Source organism: Sabethes cyaneus, chromosome 2 (assembly GCF_943734655.1).
Source record: "Sabethes cyaneus chromosome 2, idSabCyanKW18_F2, whole genome shotgun sequence".
NCBI lineage: Eukaryota > Metazoa > Arthropoda > Insecta > Diptera > Culicidae > Sabethes > Sabethes cyaneus.
This window is the reverse complement of record NC_071354.1, coordinates 37,110,976-37,125,359: the sequence shown is the minus strand read 5'-3', so window position 1 is coordinate 37,125,359 and position 14,384 is coordinate 37,110,976. Positions and strand designations below refer to the sequence as shown.

The 14,384-nt window shown below is 41.5% G+C and overlaps 2 protein-coding genes across 3 annotated transcripts; one reads left to right on the top strand and one right to left on the bottom strand.

Moving 5' to 3' along the window:
- Window positions 1-3,979: 3,979 nt before the first annotated feature.
- Window positions 3,980-5,098, bottom strand: LOC128737275 (transcription factor MafK). Of its 2 annotated transcripts, XM_053831878.1 has the most exons (4): window positions 4,960-5,098; window positions 4,786-4,882; window positions 4,592-4,621; window positions 3,980-4,507 (listed from the first exon to the last, which is right to left on the bottom strand). In XM_053831878.1, exons 2-4 carry the CDS (start codon window positions 4,822-4,824, stop codon window positions 4,142-4,144), a joined length of 435 nt encoding a protein of 144 aa, XP_053687853.1. In that variant the 5' UTR covers window positions 4,825-4,882; window positions 4,960-5,098; the 3' UTR covers window positions 3,980-4,141. The 2 variants fall into 2 exon arrangements, with proteins under 2 accessions (XP_053687853.1, XP_053687854.1); XM_053831879.1 differs by lacking the exon at window positions 4,592-4,621.
- Window positions 5,099-8,811: 3,713 nt separating this feature from the next.
- LOC128734102 (trimethylguanosine synthase) lies at window positions 8,812-12,882 on the top strand. Its single transcript, XM_053828117.1, has 5 exons — window positions 8,812-8,887; window positions 8,992-9,270; window positions 9,336-10,689; window positions 10,755-11,565; window positions 11,632-12,882. Exons 2-5 carry the CDS (start codon window positions 9,078-9,080, stop codon window positions 12,322-12,324), a joined length of 3,051 nt encoding a protein of 1,016 aa, XP_053684092.1. The 5' UTR covers window positions 8,812-8,887; window positions 8,992-9,077; the 3' UTR covers window positions 12,325-12,882.
- Window positions 12,883-14,384: the final 1,502 nt, after the last annotated feature.

Here is a 14,384-nt window from a genome sequence, read left to right as displayed (position 1 = left end):
CCCTGGAAAAATCAGGGAATTTTATTTTTCGTATCGAGTTGCCACCCTGTAATGCTGAAGATTTGCTTAATTGTAATTTTGCAACCAAGAGCTTTCTTTTTGGACAAACCAAGATATTCCTCAATAATACCGCAAATTTCTAATCCCACGTAACAATTACCCTCAAAATGGTGTTGTTGGCAAAATCCAACTCATAAGTCGAAAACTAATCAAGTAGATTTTTTTATCGAGCAAAAATAATGTATTTTTACCTACAGTTTAAACGTGAAATCCAAGTCTATTCTTGCTTTTCATAAATATATGTTTTATTGTTTTCCATGCAAAAATCTATGAAAAGAAAGAAAAAATGGCGATTTTTGCAAATTCTATTGTTTGACACTCATTTTTCGAGTTCTTTAGGCTGTAGAACCTACAGCCAATTGATTTTATTAATAAAAAAAATCGACTTGCATCCCAAAAAATTATTTTTTGCCCTCCGATTTTTCCCGCCAATTTCAAAAACTTTAAAAATAATTTGCAATGGCCCTCCCGCAGAAATCACCTCTGTCTAGGTTTATTTGTTTTCCTAGGTCTACTGACCTCTATTATACTTTCCTTCAATTGAGTCCGAACGAGCGGCCGCGAGTAAGGAGAGGATCACCCCTGCTTAAGGTTTTTCGCGAAATGGTTTTCGGCGAAATGTTATATGTACAATCACGGCGAATATTGCTATCCGCTTTCTGGCTAACCAATGGGGGGAGTTGTTTTATACTTTACTGTGAGGAAAAATAGCAAATTTGTATATTAAACTACCCATGACCTTATAGTTACGTAACTGCCAAAATGAATCATCTAAGGTTGAACTCCTCAGAAACTTGCAAAACTGGAAATTTTGACAAAGATCAACCAAGATTCATAATTAATGTACAACACAGTTTAATTTCTGGCAATACGAAGTTTGACGGCTAAGCTAGTATTAAATAAAATCCCCTTATTGAGACGCCTCGGTCACCATTGGCTTCATCGCACGATTCAACCGAGAGCAGAAGAGTTCTACCGCTACGTAACGCAAGGAAGTTCCGCTTAAGCGTGCAATGTGCGATTTGCTTCGAACGGCAAGCGGATCAAGACTTTTTGTCCTGCAAGCAATGCGATCGGACGTGCCTAAGAGCTCGAGTCGTCCGTGTATCCGAAGTACTGTGCGCAGGCTGGGAAAATCCCCGCTACTCAAATCTCCTATCACCCTAAAATACTGCGCACGAAAAAAACTTATAAGGTGATTTTCCGTATCCTGTTCTGTACACTAAGACCGTTAGTGGAGTTCTTCGTCGGCGAGTACCAAGCTGGTTTTCGTGAGAGTCGCTCCACGACGGTGACTTTAAGGCGGTGTACTATTCAGTCAAACGAATTGAGTTATGGTGTCAAGTATATACATATGCTGATATAGCGAAGGTAGTACAATGTGATAGGCTGCGGTGTTTGGGCACGTGACCAGAATTCCCGACGAAAGAGTAGTCAACACTATTTTCAGCAGAGAACCTGGAAGAGGTCGTAGACTTCGTGGCAGACCCCACACCCGATGGATGTGCACTGTCGAGGACGAGGCGCGGCCTCTTCCTGGAACGTTCAGCTGGGTTCGGGGGATTGAAGAACGGCAGCCCAGGACCGACACTACTGGAAGACCATAATTAGTTCGGCGCAGGATTGATCATGGACCGTCGCCAATAAAGTGAAGTAAGTAAGATTGCTACTTGAATTTCATCCAGTAATGCAACTCAAAGTTGACACGATTATTGCGCTATGCGCTGTTGGTTTTGTTGGTCTCTGATATCTATAACTCGATAGATTTGTTAAAATGTTTAGTTCATCGCTTAAGCTATTCTGTATGGTCAGTCAATACAGTAACTGATCAGCTCTGTCTTTTAGGGGCATCATATTCGTCTGGGTACCACTAAAGCGGCACTAAATATCACCATTGTCGGGAGGCATTTTTCTGCTAGGGAGTTAGTCCAGGCTCTCTTGTCCCGCCTACAATCTTGTTTACCTAACTGGAGAGGGCTTCAGTTCGGCGTATCGTTGTCGGGCAGCAGTTTTATCCGCTCTGGTTCGCGCGCTCAATACCAGTAGCTTTCGCCTCTCTCTACTCGTCGATCATCTTCCAAGTTTTATCCGAGATGCGTTCTCTCCGTCCACTGCGCACTTTGCCTTGGTCGTGATGAATGTGTTCTTGATGCCGGTCCATTGCTTTTTGACGGTTTCACTAGGTGGCATCTTCGAGGCTCAGGATTCAAGTTATTCGACAAAGGACCTCTCCACCCCCGGTTTCTCCAATCGGTAGACGTCGGAACGACACCCAACATTCTCCTTCCGTTGTTAAACACGTACGGCGCGCAAACGTATCTCAGCGATGACAAAGTAAACGTCGAATGCAATATCGGCACTGCGTTTGTCGCGTACATCAAGAACACTCCTTCTTTAATGTAGACTGATGCATATGTGGTCAATTTGGTTTTCTGTTCGACCGTCGCAAGAAACTCACGTGACCTTATGTGCTGGTCTATGAAGAAAGAGCGACCCACCAATGACCATGTTGACGCATAGCGCTGGATTGCAGTAAGGTTTTCAACCCGTGTTCTAAATCTGGCCACGATTTTTCTTTCGTTTGTCAGTTCCCCCATTTAACGGTTCATAAGGGCCGCAAGTGCCCCCGGGTTCAACAGAAATCCAACTTATCCCTCTCTCGAGTAGCATTTTTACTTCGTATGCCAGAGTAGAGTAAGACTTGCCTGGACGATGTATTGTCTTGTGTTTGTCAGTATCCGGCCAACGGACCTTACCCAGTTCCAGAATTTCATGCTTTAGGCGGCTAGCGTCCCTTGCAAGTTAAGTCAACTTACCATCCTGGGCAACATTTTAATGTTTTCTTGAATTTTGGTCCTTAAAATATAATCACTGTGTTTAGATTGGCAAGAATATAATGCAGGGAATATATTTTTTAAAACAGAACTTTTATTTTGTGTGCTTTTAAAATTCTAAAGGTTAATACATATAAATTTCCTCTTAATTGATCTAATTCTTAATTGAATATATAAATAAGGAAAAAAATGTTTGGGAAATTTTCCATAATTTAGAACAGTTTTTTCAGAATTTTCAACTACCTACTGTAAAAATTTCGTTATAAACTTTTTCCAGATATTTTTTCCTGGATAACTGAGAAGACATTTCCGTTCAGTTTCGTGCTATAATTCTTGAAGACAACCGCGATTTGAAAATATAATTTCGTGGTACAATGTACAAAAAATTAACAAATTCTACTGTCATCTGGTACAATTTTAAGCTAAACTTGTTTTAAGAAGTAAAAAAATAATCATATATTTTTAAACTCTGCAATCGAAGTTAATTAAAACCCATGAAATCTATACACGAAGATTAGGTTAAAATGATTAAGTTTTTAAAGAAATACTTCTAACTCAGAAGCAAAATTATGATTTAGACCGACTAACCAAAATTATGAATATTTCGATTCATAAGTAGATAATGGTATTCTTTGATTGGATTAGACAGAATCAGGAACAAGACTGATTATTAAAGGATTAAAAGAAGACAGTCTCATACATTCTGTTCCTGGGTGCTCCTGCTATTTAATTGTCAATTAGGGATGCAGATTGCCATCTAAGACGACCGACCCGTCGTAGAATGCTTACCGTGAGGGGCCCTAATTCGGTGCACATGGCATTCAACAATGTTTGAAAGAGTGGTATACTTTCAAATATTTTTTTCGAATACGTTATGCATGTATCACGAGGAAAACCCAGTACTCCAACTTTAGACTAAGTGCACCAATGGCCAATGGGGGTGGAAACAGGACTTAGTCGTATGGTACCGTGTACTGAATGGAAAATAATTCACCAAGATAAATATCCAGCCTCAAAGCGCCAAGAAAGAAAAATAATTAATCTGTATTGTATATAAACTATTTATTAAAACATAAGGAGGTAGAGATTTTAACATGGTTTTCGGTCTAACAGATGCTACCATGCCAAAGCAGTACCTATTAAAAATTATCCTTTTACCACAAACCTTGAACTAAACACACTGTATATTCTTATATATACAATTTACATATATGTAGGTACTGGAATAATTTATATAGTTATACAATTTACAAAACATCCAACTCTGGAGGCAGCGGAATTTTGTTGCTGATTGCAAATTTCCTCAGAGCCTCGTACTTGCTGCGCATCGTTTCCACCTCTTCCTGTATTTTTGTGTTCTGATCATGCATGTCCTCCATGTCACGCCATTCCTGGGATTTCTCCGTTTCTAATTCATCCTTCTGCTCGATCCGTTTGATGCGACAGCTGGCGGCGTAGCCTCGGTTTTTCAGCGTCCTACGACGCTGTTTCATCCGTACGATTTCATCCCTGGTGAGACCGCGCAGTTTTAGTGTCCGGTTGAGATCCCGCACCGAGATCGAAACCAACTCGTCGTCGCTTATGTCCGGAATCGGGCACGGCGACAAGGGGACCTGCAAAGAAATAGTACAAACGAACGAGACACTGCTAGTTGAGTGGACTGAACCTTGGTTTCAGTGCTAATGGCGAATAATTACTTCATTCCAGTGACTTCTTTTCGAATGCATCTATAAGAACAGAGATGGAAACTTTATTCTACTTTCGGCTAACGATGACAGAGCGGTACTGCGCGATGAGGGTCACCAAATTATTATTCAAATGCTGCTGCTTCAAGGACGCAACATGGAGACTAGGTAGCTAGGATGGCAAGCAATAGACGAACTTATCTTACCTGGGTACCTTTGCGTTCCCGTTTGATTTCTTGTGGCATTTCAACGAGCAAATGTTCTAGAAACTGGGTGCAGTTCTTTTTATCGATTTTGTGGTAGCTGAAACGAGAGAATGGGAAAGATAAATATGCAAGTCATTTTATATCCATTAGTTTCAACACACGGATGGAACTTACATTCAAAGATGTGGCTTGTGGGGAAACTTTCCTCTGCACTTTTTAATTTATTATTAAACCAATTTCATTTGAAATCTACTGCAAAATATGCACAAAACTTTCAGAATACTAGTGTTTATTATTGTTTTTGTTTATTTGAAGAACTCCGCTGATTCAGTCAGCGAATGATTCTATATCATCAAAACGATCAGAACAAAAGAGATACGAAGGACGACAAAGACAAAAGCGCAATGGCAACAGAGATGCCAGTTCTAACCTTTTCTAACACTTTTGTCTTTAGAAGTATATAAATGATATAAATGAAAGCGATTGGAGGAATTCAAAAAATCGGACCTGAAAACTTTTCTGGAACGTCGGGAAAAACTGCTAAGGTTTAAAATATTGTATTTTACATATGGAATAATTGTTCATTTAAATTATTGCTAATTGCAAGGGAAGTTGTCCAATCAATAAGTGCGCAACCGTTCATAAAAGTGCTATTTTAGCTTAAATTGTTTCGGTATCTTCGGCGCACTTATTGCTTGGAATGTAACGAAAAAGTGCACCGAAGATACCGAAACGAATTAATGTAAAATAGCACTTTTATGAGCGATATCACACTTTGAATGGTACAATTTTCCTTGAAATTAGCAATAACGAAAAGTATTTGAATTATTGTTTTCTCCATTAGTTTGCAAAATTTATATATCCGGCAAGTCTGCTTGTGCGTTTAGTGGATTTTTTTACTTTCATCATTTTTTTTGAAATAATGGCGGTTAGCATCTTTTTTTTCCAGGAGATACACACTGAAACGAGAACCTGAGAACCATTATGGTGTTCTCGTACCATTTTTCTGAAAACGCCGAAAACGCTGGCTTTTCGAAAGTACAATGAAAAAGCTATACAGCCTGAATTCGTTAATTGGGCCACGACTGCACTCTAGCTGATTCGCTAATTGGGCCGACTGACAGTTGTTAGAAATTTCTAAACTCGAAAATTCCATACAATTTTGACATTCAAGTTGTCACATAGCCCAATTAGCGAACACCCAATTAACGAACCGCCCAATTAACGAACCACCAATTAACGAAACTTTGCTGTATCCACCTTTTCGCGCGTGGCGGCTAGTGGGTACCCTTTTCGAAAATGTTTATTTGCTTTTGGGAACTCCGCTCACGTACGCTTGAAAGTTCTACAACAACAATCAAGGCTGGAAATATCAACTTGTGACTAAAGTTGCCCAAGGTATGCTTCACTGGTGTCTTCTCTGAATTTTACCTTCTAATATGGTAACAGTTACCATGATCCTCGTTTCAGTAACCATAAACTCATATTGGTTATCAGAGAAATACTTTTTAAAAATGCAAATATTAGTTCAAACAAGACAAACTCAAACATCATTTTGGAATCAAATTTAACCGTTATGTGTTCGACAAAAAAAACACCTTTAAGTGCTCGACAAGGGTTTCCGGGTACCCGCAAATTGAAACGCTTGTAACTTTGGCAATATTCGACCGATATGGACCGTCTTACCACCTAAAGATTCAGGAACTTATTCACTTCCAGGACGGTAACAACAGAACCGGAAGTGGTCCTTTTGGTTCCTGGAAATTCGGTATTCCGAGGATGTGTTCCGGAATTAAAGCACTTTTTAAGATTTTAGATGTAATCATAGTAAAATGGGTATCCTAAATTCCTCAACTCCGAAAGGTCATTTTTTATTGTTTTAATCCTTGGAATGGCCATTCTGGAACAAGTTCCCGTGGGACCTCCTGTGGCCACAGAACTGTTTGGATTGCAACACTGGCAATATGGGAATCTAAATTCATGAAATTACACCGGAAGGTAGTTTTTCATTGTTTTAACTCTATCTGATGATTTTGCCCCGGCATGGCCATTTTGGAACATATTCCCGTGGGGCTTCACAGTGGTTCAAAACCAAATAAACGTACGCATTACGGTTTTGAGATGAAAAACTTGATTTTAGGTTTATGAAGTTTTTGGAAGAGTTTCTTGAAATTAAAAGTTATATCGTTTGGTGAAATTAAAATTTTGATTAATTCCCCTAAAAGTGAAATAAAAAATTTACTTTTCTTCAGTTTCAATAAACACATTGACGTGTTCTGTAAAGTTTTAAAGCATATTAGTACAAGAAATTTTTCAGAAGACAGTAACCTTCTATCTCTTTAGTGAAGATAGAAAAATCCTATTCCTTATTTGTGAATCATTGAAATCAGTTTTTCTATATTAGCTCTTTTTGCGAGGGGCAAGACACTTATTAGGCCCTATTAAAGCCCTATAAATGTATAACTTTATAGGGCTTTAGGTTATATTATGGGTGGAGAAGGTAAATATATTAAGGTTGAAAAAATATTTCCATAGGGAAAAGTAATATATTTTCAACAGTGTCTTGCCCCTCGTCTTTTTGTAGTACCGTGGACCCCCGTTCGTTTGACCGTTTTTAATCTGAACACTTTTTAATTTGAACCCCGTTGGTTTGCACGATGTGCAAATTAAAAATGGTTCAAATGTCATTCTCAACATCGCATCATTTGCTTATGCAGACAATGCACATAAACACGATTTGTTTGTACTGATCTAGCATGTTTAATCAGTTTCACAATCTGTTTCCCAACGATTACGATAGAAATTCGATCAGAGAATGAAATATTCGCTGTTTGCAACTGCTAACTAAATCAAACCATCAAAACAATAACAAAGAGCAGGGCGGCCAGTTTATACGAGTGTCAGCATATTTAGGGTGGCCAATTGTTCAAATTAAAAAGTAACCCCGCTAGTTTGCATGAGGAATCGTTCAAACGAACGGGGGTCCACTGTAGTTGTGTGGCTTTTCCATGTTTTATAAAGTTGTACAAATAGTAAAAATACACAAATTTGCCGAATGTAGCATAGCAAAAAAGCAATTTTTTAGCAACTGTAGAACTTTTAATATGAAAAATACTGCTGCTCCAGCAAAAAATAACTCTCACCCGTTCTGTTTGACAGAACGTTTCAAATGTTGGTCGACAGTTCACAAATCCGCTCAAAGTTGTCGCCGTTTTAAATATCACCCAGGAACATAACTGAGGGTAGACTGTCAACTTTCCGTTGCTCGTTGACATATTTCCAAAAGGATGTAGGGTTTCGTTTCAATCTTTGCTTCGCTGCTCAAGTCAGACTCCTGATCTCGAGCCCAACATGCCTTGATATACATACTTTTACCACAGAGAACAGACCTCCAAGCGAAAGGTCCCCACTTGGATAAAACTTATGTCAAATTAGTTGGGAAACTATAGTGATGATGTCGCTAAAGGCGCATAAAATTCTGCACTAAACTCACAACAGCTAGCGTCTGGCGCTAGCATAACACTTATAGTCCATGTATACTAGCGCCAGAAGAACCAAAGGTTGTCAGTGTGCAAATCAAAAGAATCATTTAGTTGGGAAAAAATAGTGGTGGTGACGCTAGCATACTAGATGATTTTAATTTGAAATTTTATCCAAGAATACCCGAAAAATTTGTTCCTGAACTGAGAGATGCGTTAACGCAAAATTTCTGTTTGTCTGGCATACACGTACAAGCGTAAAAGCACAGAGAACAGACATCCCTCTGTGCTTTTACGCTTATACGTGTATGCCAGACAAACAGAAATTTTGCGTTAACGCATCTCTCAGTGTCATTTAACCGGTTTTTCGCAAAATTACTTTTAAATAGATGGTAACGGACCGGTCTTTTAAGGCCTAAAATGACTGATTGATCAAAAATCGCAAGCAAAATCATTTCGCTTTGTGACTCGATTTAAAAAGCGGTGTAAAAGCCCACGGTGCAATTGGCCAAGGCCGCGCAGTCAATATCAGCTGTCAAAATCTGAGAGGCCAATCAAAATCGCAGCCATTGGCTAGAGAAGTGAAAATGTCCGTTCTGTTTTGGTGTCTCCTCCCATGTTAGGTAAAGTATAGAAAAAATCAATTTACTTCTAATTATTTTAGCAAAAGACTTTTTGTAATGTTGGAATATTGTTTTCTTTATCAATAATAACTGTCTTCTTTCAGATACCTCGCCCCAAGCAGGGTGTCTAATCTCCATTTTTCAGTGAGGTGGCTTTCATTAATCGTTCCTGTGAACGAACAATGCCAAAATGAGCTCGAACGAGGCTCATTGGGAACCTTTAGCAGAGATCTACTTGTCCTACCCCACGACAACACTAGAGCCGTCAGCAGTTTCCGGACTAGGGAAGGAAAAGAAAAACTGCATTTACTGCCTATGCAGCCGAGTTTTTATAAGGAATTATTACGATGTTTATGTGTCGACTCTGGAACGGGGAGAGCCAAGTAAGTTCGGTTTTTGTTTCGAAAGTAACACGATGTTTGACTTAGTTCTCGTTTTTTTGTTGAAGGTATGTCGGAAACGTCGGCTGTTGAACAACAACCGCAACAGCAGTCCAAAGAAGCAACCGAGCGGAACGCTTTGAAACTAGAGGAAAAAGCTGAAGCAGTGATTGCGACTGGTGATGCTGGAGAGGAGGTAGAAGATGACGTTTTCAGCGAAGAGCCAGTGAGGAAGCAACTGAGTTTCGGGAGAGGTGTTGTAAAGTGGGAACGGGATGGCGCGGGAAGTGAAGTCAGCTGTTACTTTAGTGCTAGTGCATCCCATTCGGACACCAATTACTGCAGTACTGATGAGCATGAGCATATTTTTCACGGATCTCATACGGGTCACCACGGATTACATTCGAGCGATAGTGGAGCGGATATTTCGGAGAAAAATTTTGAACGTAAAAGTGGCGGGTACAGAGAGGAATTCTTAGCTGAGATAAAGGAAGCGCTGGGCGACGAGGGTCATGTTGCTTCGGTGGTTCTTGCGGAGCGTAACAATAGTCTTCCGGAAGTGTTTGGCAGGGAAGATTTTCAGGACGCATGGGAGACCTTCTGGAGCCATCACGGAGAGTCGATTATTTGGGCGTCTTGGATTGAGAAGTACAGTGACTATATTAATCCGGAGTACATGGAGGAAGCTTATCGTCATGGAACGAACGAAAATTCATCACATTCCAAAAGCGAAGCTACACCGGACACCACTTACGATGCTTCCAAACGTTTTTCTTTCGATAATATGGAGGGAGAGTCGATTGATGCGAAGGCAACTACGGAGATTGTAGTGTCATCCTGTTCGCCACATCCGTATAATAGAAATGATGGCTGGAACTCATTGATTTCTTCCACCAATGGTGATATATGGACTGCTCATCGCTCCGGGTCTGCTGAAAATGAAGCCTTATTGAGCCCACGATGCGACTCGGTGACTTCCAGCATTCCGCTGACTATCGGCACAACCGATTCGATGACCAACGTGACAAGAATGACTATTTCCAGCTATGATTTCTGCAGTTCGAAAGTTAGCTCGGAATCGTCTAACCTCAGCGAGTCTAGCTTGAGCGAGCAGATGTCCTCGTGCGGAAACAGTTCTAATAGTTCCGATATGCTGGAAACGGAATGTCTTGTGGCGGGCAGTAGCGGTGCTCACGGGGCTGCCGCTGCTGCTCTAGGAACTATGCAAGACGATGAGACAACCATGGACGGTGAGCAGTACTGGCAGATTCTGTGGCAGAAACATTTTCAGGAATTGTACGCCAAACACTACAATTCGTTTATGGCCGAAAGAAGCCGGGAACAGAGTGGTTGCGACGTGCGCTCGAAGCTACACAAGCGCAAGCGGAACAGTAGCAGCGGTTCGAGTGGGCTGCACAACAGGTAGGTCATCGTTCTGAAGAATGTTTTCTGAAGACTAGCAATATAACAAAAAAATTTCTTTACAGACCACCCGGTACTGAACAACTCCCTGAAATGGTAGCTCAGCTGAAGCTAGAGTTATCCACAAAGAAATCCCAACCGGACGCACCCGTAGATGGTGACAAAGCAGAAGAGCAAAAATCGAACACGCAGTCCGGCAGCGACCATCTGGTGGAAGATCTCGCCAGTACTCTAGAGGCCTACGGCCTGCCGACAACATTTGGCAAATCCGGCAGAAAACTGGGAGGCCGATCCAACAGTGGAGATGGAGATCGGGACCCACCGGAAGAACGTCCGGTTAATATGAAACGAAGCCACGAGAGTGACACCGAAGAAACACCAAATGATCGACTGAAGGCAGCCTTTGAACTGATGGGTTATGCATTTTCCGATCCGGCCAACCGAGCGCCGGGTGATGGACCGGAATCAACCAGCGAGGGAAGCTCGTCAACGTCGATTATCAACATCACTGGCGAGGTGGTCTATCGGAAGAAACACATAAGACTGCACAACCGGGTGCTCAAGATGAAGCACCACAAACCCAAGCACACGTACTTTGACGATGATGGTAATGAATTGCCAGTTCCACCGGGCTCGGAAAAAGAGGAGACCATCGCCCCGGAAGCACTGATGCATACGTCGTCGGATGATGATGATGATCGTAGCGGGGTTGTCCCGCCACGTAGCGTTTCATCCAGTGTACGTTCAAGTACCGTTTTGGATTACAGTCAGCTGCAAGGCAAAGAGTCCGAATCACAAGAGGATGAAAATGAAGACGAACGCAAACAGGATGTAAATCCTCCAGAGGAACCGGTATGCGATACTAACGTTGCTCAGGTGATTTTACTGCTCGCACAAATTGAATAATTTTATTTTTTACTTCCATCATTTGCTCTGTTTTAGCCACTAACTAAAAAGGAGAAAAAGAAAAAGCGCAAACCGAAATTTGTGGCCAGCTTGCCACCGGAAATCGTGAACGATAAGTCACTTCTCAAGTACTGGTACAAGCGCTTTTCACTGTTCTCTCTGTTCGACGCTGGCATAAAATTGGATCGAGAAAGCTGGTTCTCCGTTACACCGGAAAAGGTGGCCGCACACACGGCCGAACGTTGTCGAACGGATCTGATCGTCGATGCATTCTGCGGTTGCGGGGGCAATACGATTCAATTTGCGTTTACTTGTCGCAAGGTGATTGCGATTGATATTGATCCGAAAAAGATTGAAATGGCCAAGCACAATGCAGCCGTTTACGGCGTAGCCGATCGTATCGAGTTCATCACGGGAGATTTCCTACAACTAGCGGACCGGCTTCGGGCAGACGTGGTGTATCTGTCACCCCCGTGGGGCGGTCCGAGCTACATGAAGGATGAAGTTTACGATCTGGAGAGCTCTCTAATCCCGGTTCCGGCTTCCGAGCTGATGCGTAAGGCCCGGCAGGTTAGCCGCAATATCGCCATCTATTTGCCGCGTAATTCGAACGCCCAGCAGCTGACAATGCTGGCCGGACTGAACAATGCCGTGGAGGTGGAACAGAGCTTCCTCGATCGGAAACTGATTGCCCTCACCGCTTACTATGGAGATCTGGTTAACGTATAATCGAAACCAGCAGGTACTTAATCAATTGCACAGTAAACATGTTTTAGATTTGTAAGTATAAAAACTTTTTTTAAAACAATACTGCACATCCAGCAGTAGGATTATAATGGATTCGCAAATTACGGAAGTGTGTTTCCTATCACTCGATTCAATAGCAATAAATGCAAACCAATTTATTTTAAATAGCCGAAATTTGTGAACCACACAACGCGTCAACGTAAATTTTAGCAAATTTTTTAGTTAAAATAACGCATTTAACTTACTAGTTTGTATGATTTGTAGCTGCTTGATTCTTAATTTTTGCGACAATCTCAGTTTAGTCTCGGTTTATTCGTAATATACCTAGTAAAAGTAAAGTAAAGTTTGGCAGAATTGTATCAAACTATGCTGACAGTACATGGTTTTTGTACGACCGGTATAAACTGTAATTTTATTACATTAAACTAAACTACATAAACCGCGAGAGATGGTGTGGTAAACTATGGCCAACTTAAATCGAAAAATAACCAATGTAAACGGCACTCAAGCGCATCACTCGGTTCTGTACGATGAATAAATAAGCTGAAATTGATTGTCTATTGTTTCCTTTACTAACGTTTCGATGATATAATCTTTCTACAGGTGAAAGTTGTGTCTTGGATGAGTTTTCAAAGTTCAGATGCATATTCTAGTGAGCACGATTGTGGTTGCAACAGACACTTCCTAAAGAAATTCCTATCGTCGTCGTCGTCGCCAGCATTTAAGGCACTGTCGTCCGGCATCTTTGCGATGTGTCCGGCCCATTATAGTCTACCAACTTTTACCAGATTTACGTGTCCTCCGTGAGCAGCGTCACAGCTTCAAGTCAATAAAGAACTACCGGGTTATAGAACATGTTGTACATTGTCAGCTTCGCAAGGCGGCGTATGCTTCTTCGTTTGCGTTTTGCGTTGTCCGTGGTCACCAACGATCCCACGATTTTACATTGTCCAGTCTAAACGCACCTTTCCTGAAAATCGTGCCTCTCGTTTTGAAGTCTGCTCGGCAAGTCAGAAAAAGCCTTGTTTCAACCCTCGCAGCGTCTCGAAGGGACTCGAGTTTATCCGGAAACCCTAGTTTGTGCATAAACCGCCATAGCTGGTCTCGAGCGATTGTATCGTATGCTGCTTTGAAGTTACTAAAGATGTGCTGCGCGGGCACGTTGTACTTCCGATATTTCTGCAAGAGCTGTTAGATGGAGTACCTTGTAGGCGGCGTGCAATTATCGCGACCAGTCGATCCGATCACGGTAGCTTCCCCTTCTCGCAAATCTTGGAAATACTCCGCTGTAGAACCATTGCCGGTGTAGAATCCGTCCCGCTGCCTTCTGCATCTTCGCCGCTTCTTGAGGTGTTCTTCGAAGAACTGCTTCCACCTGTCGACTATCTCACGCTCGTGTATGATCAGCTTCCCTCCCTCAGTGTGCAGCCCTTACGACATTGGATCACCTTTTCGTAAAACTTGCGCGTATTATTAGCTCAGAATAGTTTTTCTAGATTCCCTTCGTTTACTTGGCGAAAGTTGGAAGGTTATGGTGGGCCGGCCACGCTGCAAGGATGCCAAACGATTGTGCAGCGAAAGCACCCTCCGGCACTAGAAATAGAACGCCCAGGTCAGCATGCCCAAGCAACAAAGTAGGTTTGAAGAGATATTCAGCACTTGCTCTTTAAAACTAAACGAAAACTTGTAATTTTACAGAACTCCGATAAAACGACCATGAAACTCTTTTAGGCGTCTCCTACTGTAAGGTAAATACTTTGGCCGTAACAAGTTTAAATAATGCACATGGATATCAGGAGGCAAAATTAAATTAATTATTGGATATTGAATTGGAAGGAAACTCAAATGGCTCAATTATATTTCGAAGGATTGCTGGTGAGATTGTTCTAATTTTGCCCATATAGGGTAACCAACGTATTTTGGTCCCAATCAGCAGCTGTACATATTTTGGACACTTCCAGCAAAATCAAATGGAAGTGTCCAAATTATGTAAAGCTGCTAATGGGGTCCCAAATACGTCGGTTAACCTCTGATTTTTTTAT